Genomic DNA, 19,340 nt, shown 5'->3' with positions numbered 1-19,340 from the left:
AGGGATGGGGGGAGAACTCGCTTACCTCGCCATCATCGTGAGGGCCACAGCTTCCCCCAGCCTCCCCCCCCACTCTTTATTGATACGACAGCTGCAAAGTTTATTTCTGACTCGGCCAAGTTTGTCTCAATCAATTCGGAGACCAATCCAAATAGGGAAACAAGGCAAACGGCTCCGTTTCGTTTCCCTGCTCAGCCGCGCCCCCGCGAGCCGGTTTCGGTTTCCTTTTCCTCTGTTTCTCCGATGGCGTTTCCTGCTTTGGGAAAACTTCCTTCGCTTTCGATTCTTGATTCCTCTCGGCTGATTCTGAGGAATCGAGTCGGTCGACAGCGGAAGGTTTCGATTGGGCGGTTTGGCCCCTCCTCGGGAGATTGTTTTAAGCTGCTTCCCGACGCTGTTAGTTTCAGAACTGCGAGCAGGAGATCTTGCAGTCGGATTTGGACTTTTTATGGGGTTTTTTGGGGGTGTGTGTGAAAGAAAAACGGTTTTGTTTTTTGGGGCGGTTGAAAGAAAAACGGAATACGAGGAGAGGGGGAATAATTGCAAAGCCAGAAGTTTAAGGAGAAAGAGGAAAAATGACCGAGGCCGAACGAGAGAATTTGCTTCGCTGCCAGGATTATATAGTGAAGATTTTAAATCCTGTTTATATATTGAGCTACATGAAAACCTGGCTGTCTGACGGTAAGTAGGAATCGCCCAAGTTTTCTATCAAAGTCGTGTTTTGTTCTGATGTCCCCAACTGGACGCTCTTCAGGAACTGAAGTATTATGAAAAAAACCCAGATGCTCTGACCATCGGGCGTGCTGGCTGGCCCGATGAGAATTGTAATGCAACATTGGGAAGGCATCAGACTGGGAGAAGTGGTTTACCAGATGCATTTTATTTACACTTAGGACGAGGGATTTGTTAAGCGACACCCTCCGTGTCATCTAGCCCAGAATACCCGTGGCCACTGTTGACAGGAGTGGCTCTCTTCGGACGTTTTGGAGAATATTCGGTTCAGATTTTTAGAATGGAGAAACAGATACCCAAATTAAAAGCAGATTAATTGAAAAATGCCTCCCCCCGGTGAATTATGTTATGACCAGGCGTGTCAATTAATTGGTTGACTTAAGAATCAAATCACTTGCAGTTACATGGAGATGTTGCCTGCCTACGCAGAAACTTCCCAGTGATGCTTAGAAACAGAATGAATAAATTAAAACGCCAGCTGAAGACATCCTTTTAAGGAACCCTACTGCTTTTCTTTTTAATTCTGTACGTCTTTCTCAAACATGATCGGATGGTAATTAAAGCAACATAATTTAAGAGCACAGATCTACATATTGATTTCATTTGAGGCATTGACTATGACTTTTCAGGAGAGGTTGGTGATGGTTGGACAGAAAGACGATGAAAGGAAAAATGTTTTTGTGTAGCTAAGGTTCAGCAAAGATGTTCTACAGCACAGGAACTATTTCGCCCACTGCTTCTTAGTCTTGGTTTTGCAGAGAGAAGTCCGACTAAGCGGGCTCGGGCATTCAGAAAGATTGTGTTTGAGCCATCCTTCTTGCACGCGTTTTGCGGCGTATTTGCATACAGTATTTATTACGCATGCTCGGATGCTAATTAAAGCGACATAATTTAAGAGCACAGATCTACATGTTGATTTTACTCGAAGCTATGCCAGCTTCGCAAGCGGCTTGGTTGACTGCATCGAGATGGTGTGGCGAGAGAGGAGGGCGGGTGTTCTTCCCAGCAAGAGCTGCTCCTCTTTGTAAGCATTGCGACTCCCCACCCAGCAGGCTCTTTTTTCGGAATTATCTTGATAACCAGGAGGGGGAAGCAGGGCACTATTGGCTGAAAGCAGTTGAGGAGGCGGGGCAAGAATCCTGCCAGCAGATGGCACTAAAACCGTTAAGGCGCGCTCGTGTCCTGCCTGCTTCTGACAGTTTTTCTCCCTCTAAAAATTGCAGAATTTTTCGTCTTCTACTGGAAGAGAAATAAGCAATGGCTGTCTGGAAATCCAAAGTAGATTTCATTATTTGAAATAAAGAAAGAGATTGAGACATGTCCTGCATAAAGTCGTGGTCTTTCAGAATGCACAATCTTGATCAAGAGCTCCACAAAGTATCTCATGCAAACTATCTTTAATTTCACCTAATCCATATACTTCTAAATGCATTACCTTTTACTCTTTAAACTTACCTCTGTAGGAGGGTTCCATCATTTCCATCTAACTCTGATGCCCTCGGGTTTCCTTTTGTCACATTTGCTCTCCAAATATTTATAATCTAATTCTTCTATTCTTTTTATAACCCTTAATTCACTTTTAAATACAATTCACATTCATTCAGAGCCCAAATGGTTAGGTTCAAAGGATTGATGTTTGGAAAAACAATCAAAATTGAAAAATGCTTCTGTTTCACTATAAAGTTTTTCTAATTTAATATAATTAAGTTTAATGACATACCCTTTGTGTCAAAGTACTTATGAGGAGATATCAGTGTTAATTCATTTACTTTACTTTCACTTCCTCTCTCCTCCTCTAACTTTCTCTCTCACTCTCATTCCTTTCAAGTCCCAGTCATTCCCATGCCGCAGACATCATCAGATGATCCAATAGATACTGGTTCCAGTCTCCCATCACAAGAGACCTAATCCCAGTTTCACTTCATGAATGCTCATCCTAGTCTGTGCATCCAAAGATTTTTAGTTTAGTTCAGCTAGTAAACAAGGGTGTACGGACATAGAATTCTTTTTTTTTTCTTATAATAACAACTCTGTCAAATAGCTAGGCTGAGAGATTTCATTTGCCCAGTCAACCTTGACAACTGTATAATATTGCTTATGTTGATGAAGACTTAAAATACTAGAACCAACAAGAATTCAGAATAGATTTATCACTGATTAATTTAATTATATATTTCAGCAATTGGAAGAAAGGTTCAGTAGAGCAACGCCCTTGCCAGGCATGTGATTCAAGTTACCTTAAAAGTTTAGTCTTATATAGAAGATTTATTTATTTATTTGTTTTGTCAAGCGTGTCTAAGATAATAGATATAAGTATATACAAGAGTATGAATACACAAAATGGATACAAATAAATGGGGTTGTTAGGACAGGGACAGTAGCACGTTGGTGCGCTTATGCATGAAGTGTACTCAGTCATATGTTCAAAGTGCTTTGTAGTTGCTGTAAAACCTTATCCAATGATAACAACTAAGAGAGTGTAATTGAGAAGGTGAAGAAATTCTGGCTGGTCAAATATTAGTATTCCGTAGGTCTAATGCGGGTCAAACTTGATTTCATTAATGGCTGCATCAGGGTTGTATTTGACCTCGGAGGGCCGGGGATGGGGGCGTGGCTGGCTGGCTGGGTGTGGGCATGGTGGTCATAGCCAGGAGTGTGGGCATGGTGGATGTGAAAGGCGGCTCGTGTCGGGGCCACCCCTGGTGGCCAAGTGCTAAGGCAGAACTTCCACCAGATTCTTCCTCCCTCTCATAATCTCCCTGCCTGCCTGCCTTCTTTCCTTTCCTTCTTTTTCCTTCCTACTTCCTTCTTCTTCCTTCTCCCTTCTCCTTTTTCCTTCCTTGTTCTCTTCCCATCTTTTCTTTTTTTCCCCTCTTTCCCTTTCTCCTTTGCTGTCCCTTCTTGCATGCTCAAATGCAAAAGGGGAAACATTTCTCCTTTTGTTTTTAGTTTGTTTTGATAACCCTCTGCCAGTGAAAAGAGGCCCCCCCACGCCTGGCCTCCCTGCACCCCATTTTCACTGGCAGAGGTACCGTGGACCAGTCCTTTGCTGTTCCAGGGCATCCCCGCAGACCAAACCTAAGCACCTCGTGGGCAGGATCTGGCCTGCAGGCCTTGAGTTTGAAACCCCTGGTCTAACACAACCAGACTGCAAAACACCAACTGTCCATTATCTAGACATAAAGAGATACAGAAAATGCTTCATGGCCGTTCAGTATTTGAAGTTATGATGGTGCTAAACAAATCTTACTTAATGCCTGGTCTTTGAAGTTATGGGTCACAGCATCCATGTGTTCAAGAGATCAAAATTTAGCACTTGACAACCTACCCACATTAACCTCAGGATATGCTTCAATGTTACCCACTCACCTATTCCCCTGTCTCTGCTCTTCACTATTCTTGCCATCCCTAGTTGACCTTTGTTATTGACTTCTTCCCACTGCTGAGGAGATGGACAAGGCTAATTGCTACAAGGTAGTGGGAAGACATGCAAATGGGAAACAAGTCAGACACAGGAGGGATTGCTTACAAAAATTGCTTTTCCTCTCCACAAAGTGGAGAGATTAGAGAGGAAGAGATTACAAAAGAGTAAGCAAACACCCAGTGGGGAATATACAGGCTGTTTCCATAGTGTGCTAGAGGCTGCCAATGCCAGCACATTGTTTTTGATATGTATTCCCCTTGTACGCCTTCTTACTCTCTTAAAATCACTTCCTTCCCAATTCTCAACTCTCAAGGGGGATGGGAAAAGAAAAACAACATATTTAGTCCAGGCCAATGAATATTGACTATTGGTAACCACATTATTGAGGGGACAGCATTTTTTGCAACTTTCAATGGATGCTGAGGGAGGCAGTCAGTAGGTAAGAACTACTTGTAATGTGTTTTCAATAAGCAAGCAGACACACACACAAATATTTTCTAAATAGCAGTAGAATGAATTGCCTTTGGGTATGTGGCAAACAGAATCATGGGCCCTTGGAAAGGTAAAATGGAAAAGTTACTTTACTGTGAAAGTCTATTGATTGGCTTTGAACCTTAAGGTGAGAAATTTATTGCAACAGTTTTGTCTACAATCTGATTTCATTCTAGAGATTGTGGAGCAAATTCAAGAGCAAAGCAACCGACCAACCAAGGCAGCAGAACTCTTTCTTCAGTCTATTCTACAGCTCAAAGTGGATGGATGGTTCCGTGCTTTTATGGATGCACTGCATGCAGCAGGTAAACTAAAACTCATCTAAAATGCATCTAAAACTCTAATAAGTGGTTCTATGTAAACAATTGCAATTTCATTGAGTTGGTACCACACAGAATTATTCAAAGAGTTCAGTGTATTTTTTCATTGAAAACACACACACACACACACACACACACACACACACACACACACACACAATCCTATTTAATTACAAAGACAGGAAACACATTCTTAGTTGACATGTAAATGTCCTGTTTGAAAGATGGCTTCTTCCAAAAGCCTCTGCATATGAGCTGATTGATTCCTTCAGCCTCAGATATGGGAGTCTGTGATCCAGTAAGTTTGCTGGAAATGAAAGCTGGTATTAGAGCTGGGGTTTTCACTGTGACGGTGAAATTAGTAGGGATAATTTTGGGTGGAGAAGCTGTTGACGTGATTTTGGAGAACATACAGCTATCAGGAAGGAAGATAACTTCCTTTGCTCAGGGAAAAAGCAATCCTTTTCTGTAGCTCCGAGAAGAGGAGAATGTCGTAGGGGCAAAAAAGCAAATATTGGTCATGGAGCTTATGAAATACCTCCAATTAGGAACACCAAGCAAGTTGCGTGAAAGGGTTGCTTACTTTTGTGCTCTCTGCTGTGGGAGAAAATCTCATCATTTCTTCCAGAGATAAAATGCTCAGACAGAGTTGCAAAAAAAGAAACTCAGTGGGCTGCAATGTGTTTTACGTTTGCTTGTATTTGGAGAGCAACATGCTTCCCCTCTGCAGTTGTCTGGATATTTCAGAAAACTGCTTGGTGTATTTCCCCCACAGACTAGTCCTGTCTCATAGAATTCAGACTGCATTCTGGCAAAGCAAAGGCCCACTGTTAGTTTTGCTGTTGAAGATACCTCTCCAGAAATAGAGCCACTAACTTCTTGCAATCCCATGCAAGTGACTAGGATCTCAGGGGTGCTACGAAGCCTAAGGTTGCTAATTTTCCCTACCAATTCCTGCCCAGGCCTTTAATAGTAGCTTTCCATTTTCTGCACAGGACTTATTTATTTCATCATGTGGCATACCTAATAAAGCATATACTAGGTTTTTGGTCTTGGTATGTCAAAAATTTCAGAAAATGCCTAACTTGACTCTGTTGGCTACTCTGAAAAAAGAGAAACATTTTTCTATCTCTCCCACTCACATACACACTATTCTGGGCCATTCTTGAATAGTGGCACTCTGTGGGAGCACCAAGGCTGGGGTCTTAGGGCAACTCACTGTGGCCAACTCGACACATCCATCTTGCAGCGAGACTACTTGCCATGGGATAAGAGTTAAACTAATATTGAAGAAATGATGGAATAGAATCACAAAATAAGTAAAGGATGCAAAAGGAAGGACAAGATGAAATGTGAATGACAACAATTGAAATATTTTTATAATTATTTGAAATAATTTGAAATATTTTTATAATTATTTGAAATTGAATTGTTGTATTGTCCCGTGGTGAGTTGGCCACGGCGTGTTAGCCATGGTGACTGGGCCACAGCAAATTGTCTCCTGTTAAGGCTGGGCCTGAAGTAAAAGCCCAGGCCTCAACATCAGCCTAGTGTCACCATAAATCTCGGGGAACGAGGCAATTGACCCCATGGCTCAGCAACCCCAGGATCTGCGGTTCATGCTTACTTTCATGCACAATTCTCTCTGTTGACAGGCCTCTGTGGCCTACACAAGGTTGCTCTGGATTGCAGGGAGCCTTTATTTATTCTTTCCTAATCTTAATTTTTAAAAAACAAGCTATCCTTCACCCAGCTGTTCTGACCAGACACAACTGTTTTTTCTGTGTTGTGTGTTATTAGTTTATTACTGTGAGCTCAATCCCATTTCTGTGTAACTGACTTTAAATAGCTTAAAGAAGTCAATCAGCACAACCAACAGAATCAGAGCATCATGATAATAAGAAAATATTTACAATGATAAATGTCATCTACCCTCTCTTATACTCAGAAAGTCAATTGTTCCAGTAAGCTATATCCTTCCTTCAGTCCCCAAGTATTTTTTGGGGCGTGGCAGGACGAGGGGAAGATCTTTAAAAGCTTTCCGAGTCTCATAAGGGAGCTGGAGTCTCTTACCAATCTTGATTGGTAGGGCTTCTCAACACAATCACTTTCCACATTTTGGGGCGGGCTGAAGCTAACTTAGAAAGACAGCAGATAAACTACCTGCTGCTCATACTTAACTTTAGTCAATTACCACTTTAATTTGAATTTGTATCTTCTATTCTGCTTCTTAAGACTATACTGGCCTTCATCAAGCAATTGAAAATTGGGATTTCAAGATAATTGAAAGTTTGGAACCTCACAGGGAACTGTTGAAACGAATTGAACCCACTATGCAGGACATTGACATCGAAGTTATTCAATCCTACATGGGTGACTGTCTCCTAATTCGGGAATGGGAAGAAATTCGTCAGGTATTATTTATTTAAACTGCTTGATCAATAACACTCAGCCCATCTGCTCTATGCTGCCTCACTGTTAACAAGAAGCTCACATTATTTTAGCAGACAGCCCTGATTTTCATGTTACACAGGGTACTAATTCAGCATGATCAGAGAGCAAAAATAAAACCTATATCAATTCTTATCAGTTTGATTTCTATAAATATTTGAGAAGATGTTGATGTGGTCCAGGTTACAGGCTGGTATGCAAGGGAATTAAAATGCTTGAAGAAAGAAAAGAATAAATAGTGAATCTTAAAATTGGATTTGCTTATTTTATAGTCTCTTATTGTTACTCTGGGTGAGAAGATTTGTGAACTTTGCTCTGATCATTGATGTTTTCTTGAGTTTAGTTGCTTGTAGTTGGGTGTGTATCTTCTGATATTATTTTCATAAAATTTTATTGGAAGTTTTACAGAGAATATAAGAACTAGCTCAAATTAATAGCAATGGCACTTAGACTTATATACTGCTTCATAGTGTTTTACAACCCCCTCTAAGTGGTTTACAGAGTCAGCATGTTGCCCCCAACAATTTGGGTCCTCATTTTATGGACCTTGGAAGGATGGAATGCTGAGTCAACCTCTAGTCCAGCGGTAGTCAACCTGGTCCCTACTGCACACTAGTGGGCGTTCCAGCTTTCATGGTGGGCGGTAGGGGTTTGCTGTAACTCTGCTTTATAAATTTTATAAAGTTACTTCCCTGCTTTATAAATCACCATTATTGTGGAACCGGTGGGCGGTTAGAAAATTTTACTGCTAACAGAGATACAAAAGTGCAGTCAGGCTGCAATACTACATTCTAACCACTATGCCACAAAGGCTGTAATAAAGAGTGAAAGCAAGGAAGAAGAAAGTGAAAAGCAAAGGTGCAGAAAGAAAGGATAAAAGGAAATAATAAAGAAATTTCCAATTTCCCTTGCAACAAATATAAGTACAATTACAAAATTAACTCCTGCCCTGATTACAAAAGAAGATTCACTTTTCTATTCAGTTTTTTCCCTAATCTTCAAACCCACAAATTATAGCCACAAATTCTGCATTTTTTCTGTTTTATGTAAAAATTCCATAAAGAGTGGAAGTGAATCTTTTGAGTTTTGAAATACAATAAATAAGTACTCCTCCACTACCTCCTCTTTCTGATTTGCAGATTAAAACCATGAAAGGCAGAAAAGCAAGTGCAAGCAAACTGGTAGAATGCCTGTGTAGATCAGACAAAGAACATTGGCCTAAAACTTTCCAAATTGCACTGGATAGGGCTGGATGCGACACCCAAAGCAAATACTGGAATTTAAAAAAAGGTATTGTCATATCTTTGTTTTACTTCCCATTCAGTTTCTTTCTTTCTCTTGGAAGACTTCCAGAAAGAGAAAGTTACGAGAGGCAGAGTCACCAATTGGAATGTTAGTGTGCCTGTGTGTAGTGATGGTCATAATCAGGGGATCAAAACCCCTCAATTTTAATTTGTGCCTTAAAATTGGAAAGGCGTCCATTGCCATGCTGTTACAGGTAGTCCTCACTTAAAAAGTCTAATTGGGACCTGCAATTTTGCCACTAAATGGATCAGTCACTGAGTTGGAAATTACATGACTGCAATGGTAATTTCTGCTAGAAATAGACAATAGACTAGTTTACTGTCTTATATACATAGAAAGCAATGCATTCATGGTGGAAGACACAGATGCATTACACAAATAGCTTCCAATATTCTCTTGAAATCCCTTCCTCTCCGATCTCTTTACTCTACAAGTGGGGAGGCAGATGGGGGGGGGGGGTTTAGAAAAAAAGCAAGCAATTTCTGTAGGCAATCACTCCTTTACCTGACCTTTCCCCATTGCCCGTACAATCACATTGCTTTTGATGTGTAGAAAAGAAAGCAGCTTATTCTTGAAATCCCTTCCTCTCCAATCTCAACTAGTGTCACTTAGTGAAATGGGTGGGGGTAGAAATGCAATAATATATAAACAAAGAATTATGTAGAAATGTCACTTGAGCAAGATTATTCAAATAGGTCCTTTCACATCGTTTAAGATTGGAGATTTGCAGTGTTTCTGCATTGATTAGAACATATTTATATTGCATTCCCAACAATATGCAGAATATGAATTTCTTATACAATCATTGAATTGGTGCTCAATATATACTCCAGTACAACATTTCCTATTCATATTGTCCTTCATTTATATCTGAGGAGTGCTTTTACAATAGATGTGCCAAGCAAAATAGTAATGAAAATGCAAAAATTGAATGGACTTCTCTATGTCACATTCAGATGATAATGCAGATGTTGAAATGGAAAATGAAGAGGAAAGCAGCTGTGTTTTTCAAATACAGATTTCTGAAGAAGCAGAATCTGATAATCTTTGTGGGAATTCATGTTCAGCTTCAGGTAAGACAATTAGAAAACTACCTTGGGTTCAATTATTTGCATTCTTCTAGGAAACATTTAGTACCTTCTCAAGGAAAGGATCTGTACTACCAAAAGCCATCAGGTCACTTATTTAGGGCAGAGGAGTATGACTAGGTGCCCACGGTGGCGCTTTATATTTCTTGAAAAATTTCAATGCAGCCCCTTGTGGATGAATATTGTGGCGTTTTCTACTGTGATCAAATATAGAAATGGTTCATTACCAAAAGAATACTCATTTATTTTAAAATGAATTACATTTACCTTTAACGAAGTTTGAAGTACCAGCCACAGGCCAGTGAAGGCTCTTGTTCTGAAATAGCTTGAATGCAAATATGGTTGATGAAGCAAAAGCTCTTAAGAAGACTAGTGTACCTAGCACAAATTCTATGTATTTTCACCTCCACATTTTTCTCTGGGAGGTATCTGTCACAGGCCTATATTAGAAAGCTTACAGGGTATTTTCTTGTTTTGAAAAATGTTACTTTTTGACAATTGAACATGGGGCATAAGCGCAATTTCTGCTCCTTGAATCAGACAAAAAGGCCTTCAGATTTTTATTTAGAATTGCTTCAAGCTTTAATCACCATGTTTAAATCAAGTCACTCAGCCTATAAACATGTTCACACATCATTGTACAAAATGTCACAGGAATGCAAAAGTTTTCACGTTATGTATGTTATGGTTTGTATGTTATGGTTATTTGCTTTTAATCAGTTTTGTGCCAGTCTAAATTAACAAAAAGAAAAAAGACATATGGAAGGTGAAGAAAACCAAGGTAAATTTGGACACCTACTCTTAATTGCTACCTTTCATAATGGGAAGCTATGATAGAGGAAGGTTCTTCAGAAATTACCAGCTGACACCATCTCTGCAAGAGCAAGTGATCTTATGTTCTTCCTCACAGGGAAATTACTTTCAATGGCCTTGAGGAGGAGAAGGTTGTTAAGTAAATTTTGCCCCATTTTATGGGGGTTTTTTCCCCCAGCCACAGTTGTTAAGTGAATCATTGCAATTGCTCACGGTTGTAAAGTAAATCTGGCTTCCCCACTGATTTTGCTAGTCAGAAGTTGCAAAAGGCAATTCCCACATGACCCCGGGACACTGCAACCGTCATAAATATGAACTGATTACCACGCATCCAAATTTGGATCATGTGACCATGGGGAGACTGCAACTATCCTAAATGTGAAAAATGGTCGCAAGTGACTTTTTTTCAGTGCTGTTGTAACTTCTAACTGTAAACTGCTTAGAGAAGGCTGTGAAGCACTATGAAGCAGTATGTAAGTGCTATTGCTATAGTAGATACTCCATTTTACATGCCCATGCATATGTTGTATTTGGTATATATTACAATTTTTTCAATGTGCTTTTGTTCACTTGTTCTTCTAGCTATCTTCCCGCAGACCAGGTATGTTCTGAGGGACCCAAGGAGCTATCAGAGAGAACTTGCTGAACCTGCTCTTAAAGGCAAACATACCATGATTTGTGCCCCTACTGGTAAGATTATATTTCTCTGAACTACAGTGACCCTTAAGTAAGCTGCTTGCTGATAGGAATAAAAAAAGTTATAACTAAAAAGTTATTTTAGACTTTTTTTTTTTTAAAGGAAAGGCTATAAGAAAAAATTATGAGAGAAAAAAAAGAAACCTCTTACATTTCTTTTTCCCCCCTTCTACTATGATGCAGATTTTTGAATGGTTTGCTAGTGTCATCGTCAAACCTTGATTATCCCTTTTAATGTTTTAAGAAGACGATAATGCAATCTTAGGTGAAAGAAATGAGCATTAAACTTTAGGGTGACCAGATTTTTTTTTTATCCCAGTGCTGGACAGTTCTGTGATTATCTACTAAGAGTACATATCAGTGATGGCAAATCGTTTTGGCACTGAGTGCCCAAACTGCAATGCATATCCATGCATGTGCCTGTGCTGGAGTGCTGGAAACCTGAACACCAGCTAGCTTGCATACATATGTCTGTTTTGGGGGCATTTGGGGATGTTTTGGGGGCATTTTCAGGCCATTTTTAGGTCAATTTTCAGCCTTTTTCAGGCCAAAAACTGCCTGCAAAAGGCCCTAAAACAGCCTGTTTTTTTGTCATTTGTGGGGCTGTTTTCAGGTCCTCTGGGACCCACAAAGACCAGCTAAAGGGTGCGCACCAGAAACCAAAAGAGCAGTGCCCACAGAGAGGGCTCTGCGTGCCATAGGTTCACCATCACGGGTATATATTATAAATGGAAAAATAGAAGGAAGAAAAAGAAACTTCAATAATAAGTCAATATTTACCTAAATAAATAAACACAATGACCATAGCAGGCAAAAAAGAAATGGGGAATGAGTGGCTTCTGACTTCCTGCTGGCTTCTCCAATGACTTTGCTTGTGAGAAGCTGTTAGGAAGCATCTACCAACTTGTATCTTTAATGTAAGAAAGAAGAAATTTCTGGCATATTTAATTTGTGTGTGTGTATGTGTGTGTGTAATTTATTTACTTGCTTATTCTACCTAATCTTGTGACTCTGGGCAATATAGAATGTGGAATAAAAATGAAAGATATGAAGAATAGTATAATAATCAATTCGAAAACAATAAAAATATTTGTGTGGAGAAACCCTGAGGCATCAATCAGTGTCGTCAAAAGCTTGTTGAAATAGCCTTCCTGAATGTAAGAGGACAAAGTATCTTCTGATGTTTCAGAGACAACATGTTCCATAATATGGGCCCATCTTGTCTAATTCCCACAAGCTGCTCAAGGAGAAGAGTCTTTCAGTAGGCCTTGTCCCAGATGTCTGAACCAGACAGATAAATGTACGTCCGTGACATGGTCTCTGATACAGGTAGTCCTCAACTTACAACAGTTCATTTAATGACTGTTCAAAGTTACATTGGCACTGAAAAAAGTGACTTATGGCCGTTTTTCACAGTTACAACCTTTGCGGCATCCCCATGATCATGTGATCGAAATTCAGTTGCTGTGTTGCAGGGTCATGTGATCCCCTTTTGTGACCTTCTGGCAAGCAAAATCAGTGAGGAAGCCAGATTCACTTAACAACTGGGTTTCTAGCTTATTAACTGCAGTGATTCACTTAACAACTGAAGCAAGAAAGGTCGTAAAATGCGGCAAAATTCACTTTACAAATGTCTCATCAGCAGAAATTTTTGGCTCAATTGTGTTCGTAAGTTGAGGACTAACTGTATGTCGCTCATGGATCAACTTTCCAATCCCAGTTGTGATCTCCTACATGAGAGGACTATCTGTATGGACTTGCCAGCTTGTAATTCAAATTTTTAGGTCATTGCTACCAAATGTGTCCAAACAGCCTTTATTCATTTTTACAGGATCTGGGAAGACTTTTGTGTCTATTATGATATGTGAGCATCATCTCTGCAACAGGCCTGATGGGGAGAAAGGAAAAGTAGTCTTCCTCACTACAAAAGTTCCAGTTTATGAACAACAGAAGAGAGTCTTCCAGGAATACTTCAAAAATGAGTATGATCTTAGTCTGCCTTGGCAGATTTCCTGTTGCTTTCTAGTTCTAAAATAGCAATAGCACTTATATACCACTTCACAGTGCTTCACAACCCTCTCAAAGTGGTTGTACAGAGTCAGCATCTTGGCCCCAACAATTTGGGTCCTCATTTTACCCACCTCGGAAGGATGGAAGGCTGAATCAACCTTGAGCCTGGTGGGATTTGAACTGCCAAATTGCAGGCAGCTGGCAGCCATCAGAAGTAGCTTGCAGTACTGCACTCTAACCACTGTGCCACGCAGGCTCATAATAGCAATAGTGTCTTATTTAGCTATTGATTTTGATTGTTCCTCAACCTTTTCAGCTTTGCAGACCGGTGGGGGAGGGGGAGAGGAAGGTCCTCCCATGCAGTGTGCCTGTATGCACAGCTCCATTTGTGCGAGCGGCAGGCACACTGCCAGCCACTTGTCCAAATGGAATGCATGCATGCAGTTGCCCGCAACTTCCATGGACCAGTTCAGAAAGGTTCAAGGCTCGGTAGGGGACTGTGGCCTGGTGGTTGGGGACCTCTGCTCTATAGAAAGATGGTCTACCATATCTAAAACGATGAAATTTAAGTCTCCTTGCTTACTTTGAAATCAATGTCTGGAATAGCAGTTTGCTTCGTAATATGTAAAATGTGCAGTTGTACATATGATAAGCACCTATGTTGCAATTTTTTAAAAAAACTCTCAGATATGACCAGTAGCTAAGTATTTATGTGTATTTGTCTATATGAGTGTATAGGTCAGTGATGACGAACCTTTTTGCCACCAAGTGCCCAAACTGGAACACATGTGCATGCTTGCTGGTCAGCTAGTCTTCGCGGGTTCTGGAGCACTGAAAAACAAGCCATTTTTTTGGCCGTCTTCCGGCAGTCCGGCGCCACAAAGATTAGCTGACGTGGAAACCAGAAGAGCAGCTGCAATGGCACGCGTGCCCACAGAGAGTGCTCTGTGTGCCACCTCTGGAACATGTGCCATAGGTTCGCCATCATGAGTATAGGTAATTGGATGACCTAGATGTGTGTGTGTGTGTGTGTGTGTGTGTGTGTGTGTGTGTATTTCCTAATTTTGAAGTTTTAGATTGAAGGCTTAAACAGGGTTGATGATGTTCTGAGAAGTATCTGTCTCTTTTTTTGCAGATACGACATTGCAGGCATCTGTGGGGAAGATGGTTCCTCGAATCCTGCAGACATGGTTATTAAACAGAATGATATTATTGTCATGACGCCCCAGACTCTTTTGAACGCTCTGAATAATGGGACAATTCCTTCTCTTTTAATTTTCACATTGATGATATTCGATGAGTGCCACAACACTACGGGGAATAACCCATATAATATGTTAATGTTTAAGTATTTGGATCTTAAACTGAAGCAAGGTGCATGCTCATTGCCTCAGGTAAGATAATACTGCGAATGTTCTCATGTTGGTAAAAGTAATATGTCATTGTTAGTAAGTTGTGTATCTCAGGGGTGAAATGCTACTGGTTTGGACCGGTTCAGGTGAACTGGTATTTCCGATGATCAGCTCAACGATCAGCTGTGATGCACGATTTATATTAGCTAGAAAAGTAACAAAAATGTACATCTTCTAAAACTTCTAAATACCATGATGGAGTATTTTTCTGTAAAGAATCTAAGATATTAGTTTAAATTGTCATTATTTTATAGGAGACGTGATGGCTCAGAGGCTAAAACGCTGAGCTTGTCGATCAGAAAGTTTAGCAGTTCAAATCCCCAGCACTGCATAATGGACTGAGCTCCAGTTCCTTGTCCCAGTTTCTGTCAACCTAGCAGTTCGAAAGCATGCAAAAATTTAAGTACAAAAATAGGAACCACTTTGGTGGGAAGGTAAAAGCGTTCCGTGCACCTTTGGTGTTTAATCATGCCGGCGAAATGACCACGGAGACGTCTTTGGACAGCCCTGGCTCTTTGTCTTAGAAACGGAGATTAGTCCTCCTAGAGTTGGGAACGACTAGCACATATGTGCAAAGGGAACCATTACCTTTACCAGTATTTCTTTGAGTAAGAGGTTATTTCTCTTCTGATTTCAATTGATCTCTGCCAGAAAACACTATACTGTAAGTAGCAAATTAAAATAGTGAAAATAGGAAATAATGAAATAACTGCCTCTTTTTTTTTCCTTCTTGTTCTTTCTTTTCATGTTTTACTGCCGTAATTGATGTGTAGTACTTCTGCTTTAAAGTGAATGTGAATGTATTTTAATTATTCAGATTGTAGGATTGACCGCTTCTCCTGGCATTGGCAGTGCAAAAAGCGTAGGTGAAGCCATAGACTACATCTGCAAGATTTGTGCTTCCCTGAATATTGAAGTGATCTCAACAGTCAGAAAGAACGTAAAGGACCTAGATGAAATTGTTCATAAACCTGAAAAAAGTGAGCCTGCATTCTAATTCTGTCCTTTGAAATACAAGTAGTCATTTTTTTAAAAAAAGAGTACATGTAGTTCTTCAGTTTAATGACCATACTTGGGACTGGAATCTAGTTGTTAAGCAAAAGGGTCATTAAGTGAGACAACCACATGGCTGCTTCAGTGAGGGACTCTAATCACAGCACTGCTGGTTGCAGTCAGTAAGTGATATCAGGTCATTAAGCAGAAGGATTCTCAGGTTAAGGTTATTTGATGGAGAGGAACCCTTCAGGGTGCAGAAACAGAGCTAAAATCCTAAAGATTTTAAAACCCTGATGCTTTTAGCTCCTTTTCTGGAGCCCAACAGAAAGGAGGAGAAATTTATTGCAGGCTGGAAATCTCATCTTTGGGGACAGAGCTGAGATTATCCCGCGGCAGGCAGGCAGCTCCCAGAGATGAGAGGAAGTACCCTCAGCTTGCAATCTTCCCTGCAACTTCCCCACTGACTTTCTGGGGAAGCCAGCAGAGAAGATTGCAAATGGCAATCCTGTGATTGCAAGGCACTTAACTGGTTGTAAGTGTGAACAATTTGCCAGGCACCCAAGTCAAGATCGTATGACTCTGGAAGAGGCAAACAAATGTATAAGGGCTGGGGGGTGTTTATTGGTCAAAAAGGACCCTTTCAAGGTCATCATAACTTTGAACAACCTGTTCTAAATATCTGTGTTCCTAGATTTTATAATACAACTATTTTTAAAAATCAAGATATAATGTAAATACAGATAGTCCTCGAGTTACAACAGTTCATTTAGGACCAAAGTTACAACAGCACTGAAAAAAGTGATGACTACTTATCACACTTATGACTGTTGTCTCCCTATGGTGATGTGATTTATATTTCACATTTATGATGGTTGCAGTGTCCCGGGGTCATCTGATCAGCTTTTGCAACCTTCTGACAAGCAAAGTCGGGATGCTCTGTGCACAGTCACTCATGCCCTCGTCCTTTCTCGCCTGGAGTACTGTAACACTCTCTACATGGGGCTGCCCTTGAAGAGCACCTGGAGGCTTCAGCTGGTCCAGAATGCAGCTGCACGGGTTGTTATGGGGACACCTAGGTGCTCCCATGTTGCGCCCTTTTTAGGCGGCCTGCACTGGTTGCCGGTTGTCTTCCGGGTGCGATTCAAGGTATTAATTATGACCTTTTAAAGCGCTCCATGGCTTAGGTCCAGGATACCTGCGAGACCACCTACTGCCACCGGTAGCTTCCAACCGTCCAGTGCGATCCCACAGAGTTGGCTTCCTCAGGGTGCCATCGGCCAGACAGTGTCGGCTAGCGACCCCCAGGGGGAGAGGCTTCTCTGTGGGAGCGCCTTCTCTCTGGAATGAGCTGCCCCCGGAGCTTCATATAATGTCTGACCTCCGGTCCTTCTGACGCCCCCTAAAAAGTTGGCTTTTCTAGCAAGCCGGCCTGGCCTGAACAAAATAAAGTAAATGATTGATTAGTGTTAATTTTAAAAGAATTTTTTTAATGTTATTGTGAATCTTAATTGGGTTTGTTTTTTAGATACTCCATCTAATTTTTTAAAAACTTTTGTAATATGTGTTTTTTTTTAATGTTGTATGCTGCCCTGAGTCCTTGGGAGAAGGGCGGCATATAAATCCAATAAACCAAACCAAACCAAACCAAACCAAAGTCAATCGAGACAGCAGATTCACTTAGCAACCCTGTTACTAATTTAACAACTGCAGGGATTCACTTAACAAATGTGACAAATGTAAAATGAGGCAAAACTCACTTAACAAATTTCTCACTTAGCAACATAAATGTGGGGCTCAATTGTGTTCTTAGGCTGAGGACTACTTGTACTTTGCCTAACTCTAGGCTTGAAAGGATTTCTCCAATGGGACCTGGTTCTGATGGACCCAGATGACTTTTCCAGAGATTCCACAATGACAACTCTGTATTGTTTCCTTCCCTTGTGGTAGAGATTAGATTAGATTCTTCCTCAATAATATCCCAAACTACTTTGACATTTCCCTTTATTTGTCTATGGAGAGATTCTCAATCATCCAAGTCCTGGTTGTTCCAAAGGTGCTTTCCCAAAAGGCAACTGGGCTTTGTACCTTTTGAAAAAGCACCTTTGAGACCTCCTTTTATTGTTGTAGTCAATACATGGATATAAACTTTACAATATTTTGCTTTGGTTTGGAAAAAGTTCTTGAGAATGGGCGGAAGCATAAATGAAGTACAATTCTTGAAGGGTTGGTAGGTTAGGAATGAGGATCCTGTAATGGGAGTTGGAAATGAATGAAGCTCTTGGTGTACCATCAGCAGATCCTCCCTGAACCCAAACTTAAAGCATTATACAATCCTAATATTTTAAGCTGCCTCTCAACGTAATACAGATAGCCCTTCGCTTATGACCACCATTGAACCCAACATGTCTGTTGCTGAGACATTTGTTAAGTGAGTTTTGCCCTATGTTACAACCTTTCTTGGCCCAGTCATTAAGTGAACCCCTACAGTTGTTAAATGAGCAACACAGTTGTTAAGTGAATCTGGTTTCTCCATTAACTTTGCTTGTCAGAAGGTCACAAAAAGGGTGATCACACTGCAACTGTCTGAAATATGAGTCAGCTGCCAAGCATCCGAACTTTGATCATACGACCGTGGGAGTGCTGCAACGGTCATAAGTGTGTAAAATGATCCTGTCACTTTTTTCAGTGCTGTTGCACTTTTAAACAGTCACTAAATGAACTGTTGCAAGTTGAGGAGTACCTCTATTTCATGCATCTGATGAAGTGGGCTCTACTTTATGCAGACGTATGCAAGAACAAGTTATAATTTAAAGTGCTCCAAGTTTCATTCAGTTTTGTTTGTTCAGCAGAACATGGCTAGCTACACCTCTGGAGCATCTGCCTTTTGAAAAACAAACATTTTGAGCCACTTTACTCACTCATGTTGTTGTGTCAGGTAACAACAGCTGCAATATACTTGTATATTGGGATTCAAAGGACAAAAGTATTTAAAAAGATAGTATAATAAATTAGTTCCCCGCATTCTAAGAAATCTTTAATCTTTTCTTGAACAAAAGACCTGTAATAATTTTAGAATAATTAAATGTGTGGCTAATAACACACTAAGAACGGCAGTTTCTTTTTTTTTACTGCAGTTATTAGACTTGTTGGGACTCGACCACAAAATCGCTTTGTAGATATTGTATCTCAGATGATGTTGAAAGCAGAGGCTCTAGCAAGACAATTTCATCCTATTGGTAAGACTGTTGAGATTGCTTGGTGATGTTAGTTATATGCTCCATTGATGTAACATAGTTTTGTAAAATCATCATTTTTTCCTGTGAACTGATCAAAAGCCATCTCTTTCTAAGAGCATTATTTTTTTAAATAAGATGTAATATATACATGTACATATAGACACACAGACATGCATAACATAGATACATTAATCATTACATAGTACAGTTAACACCATTCATCCCAAAAATTATAATTCAGTTCACTGTACTATATAGCTCTGAAATAAAATAGACTTTGTATACATATTATATTCCACAATGCATAATACAGCTGAATTTTCATTTCAAAATAGTATAAACTGCAGATTAAAGTACACTGTGTT

General features: G+C 40.2%; 1 protein-coding gene across 2 annotated transcripts in view; it reads left to right on the top strand.

Annotated features, from left to right (window-relative positions):
• The first annotated feature begins 289 nt into the window (after window positions 1-289).
• Window positions 290-19,340, top strand: part of RIGI (RNA sensor RIG-I) — a 44,560-nt gene continuing 25,509 nt past the window's right edge. The window contains exons 1-10 of one of the 2 annotated variants that reach the window (XM_087716142.1): window positions 290-681; window positions 4,825-4,953; window positions 7,204-7,382; window positions 8,559-8,709; window positions 9,681-9,797; window positions 11,208-11,315; window positions 13,153-13,303; window positions 14,467-14,725; window positions 15,561-15,723; window positions 18,874-18,975. In XM_087716142.1, coding sequence (XP_087572268.1) covers window positions 576-681; window positions 4,825-4,953; window positions 7,204-7,382; window positions 8,559-8,709; window positions 9,681-9,797; window positions 11,208-11,315; window positions 13,153-13,303; window positions 14,467-14,725; window positions 15,561-15,723; window positions 18,874-18,975 — 1,465 coding nt within the window. In that variant the 5' untranslated portion in view covers window positions 290-575. The remainder of the gene's footprint in view (window positions 682-4,824; window positions 4,954-7,203; window positions 7,383-8,558; window positions 8,710-9,680; window positions 9,798-11,207; window positions 11,316-13,152; window positions 13,304-14,466; window positions 14,726-15,560; window positions 15,724-18,873; window positions 18,976-19,340) is intronic. The other variant, XM_087716143.1, reaches the window with a different exon arrangement.

This window comes from Thamnophis sirtalis, unplaced genomic scaffold, assembly GCF_051295495.1.
Source record: "Thamnophis sirtalis isolate CommonGarterSnake01/CBP01778 unplaced genomic scaffold, rThaSir2_p1.2 scaffold_5, whole genome shotgun sequence".
Taxonomy (NCBI): Eukaryota; Metazoa; Chordata; class Lepidosauria; order Squamata; family Natricidae; genus Thamnophis; species Thamnophis sirtalis.
Note: the sequence above shows the minus strand (reverse complement) of the source record. Positions and strands in the feature narration are given on the sequence as shown.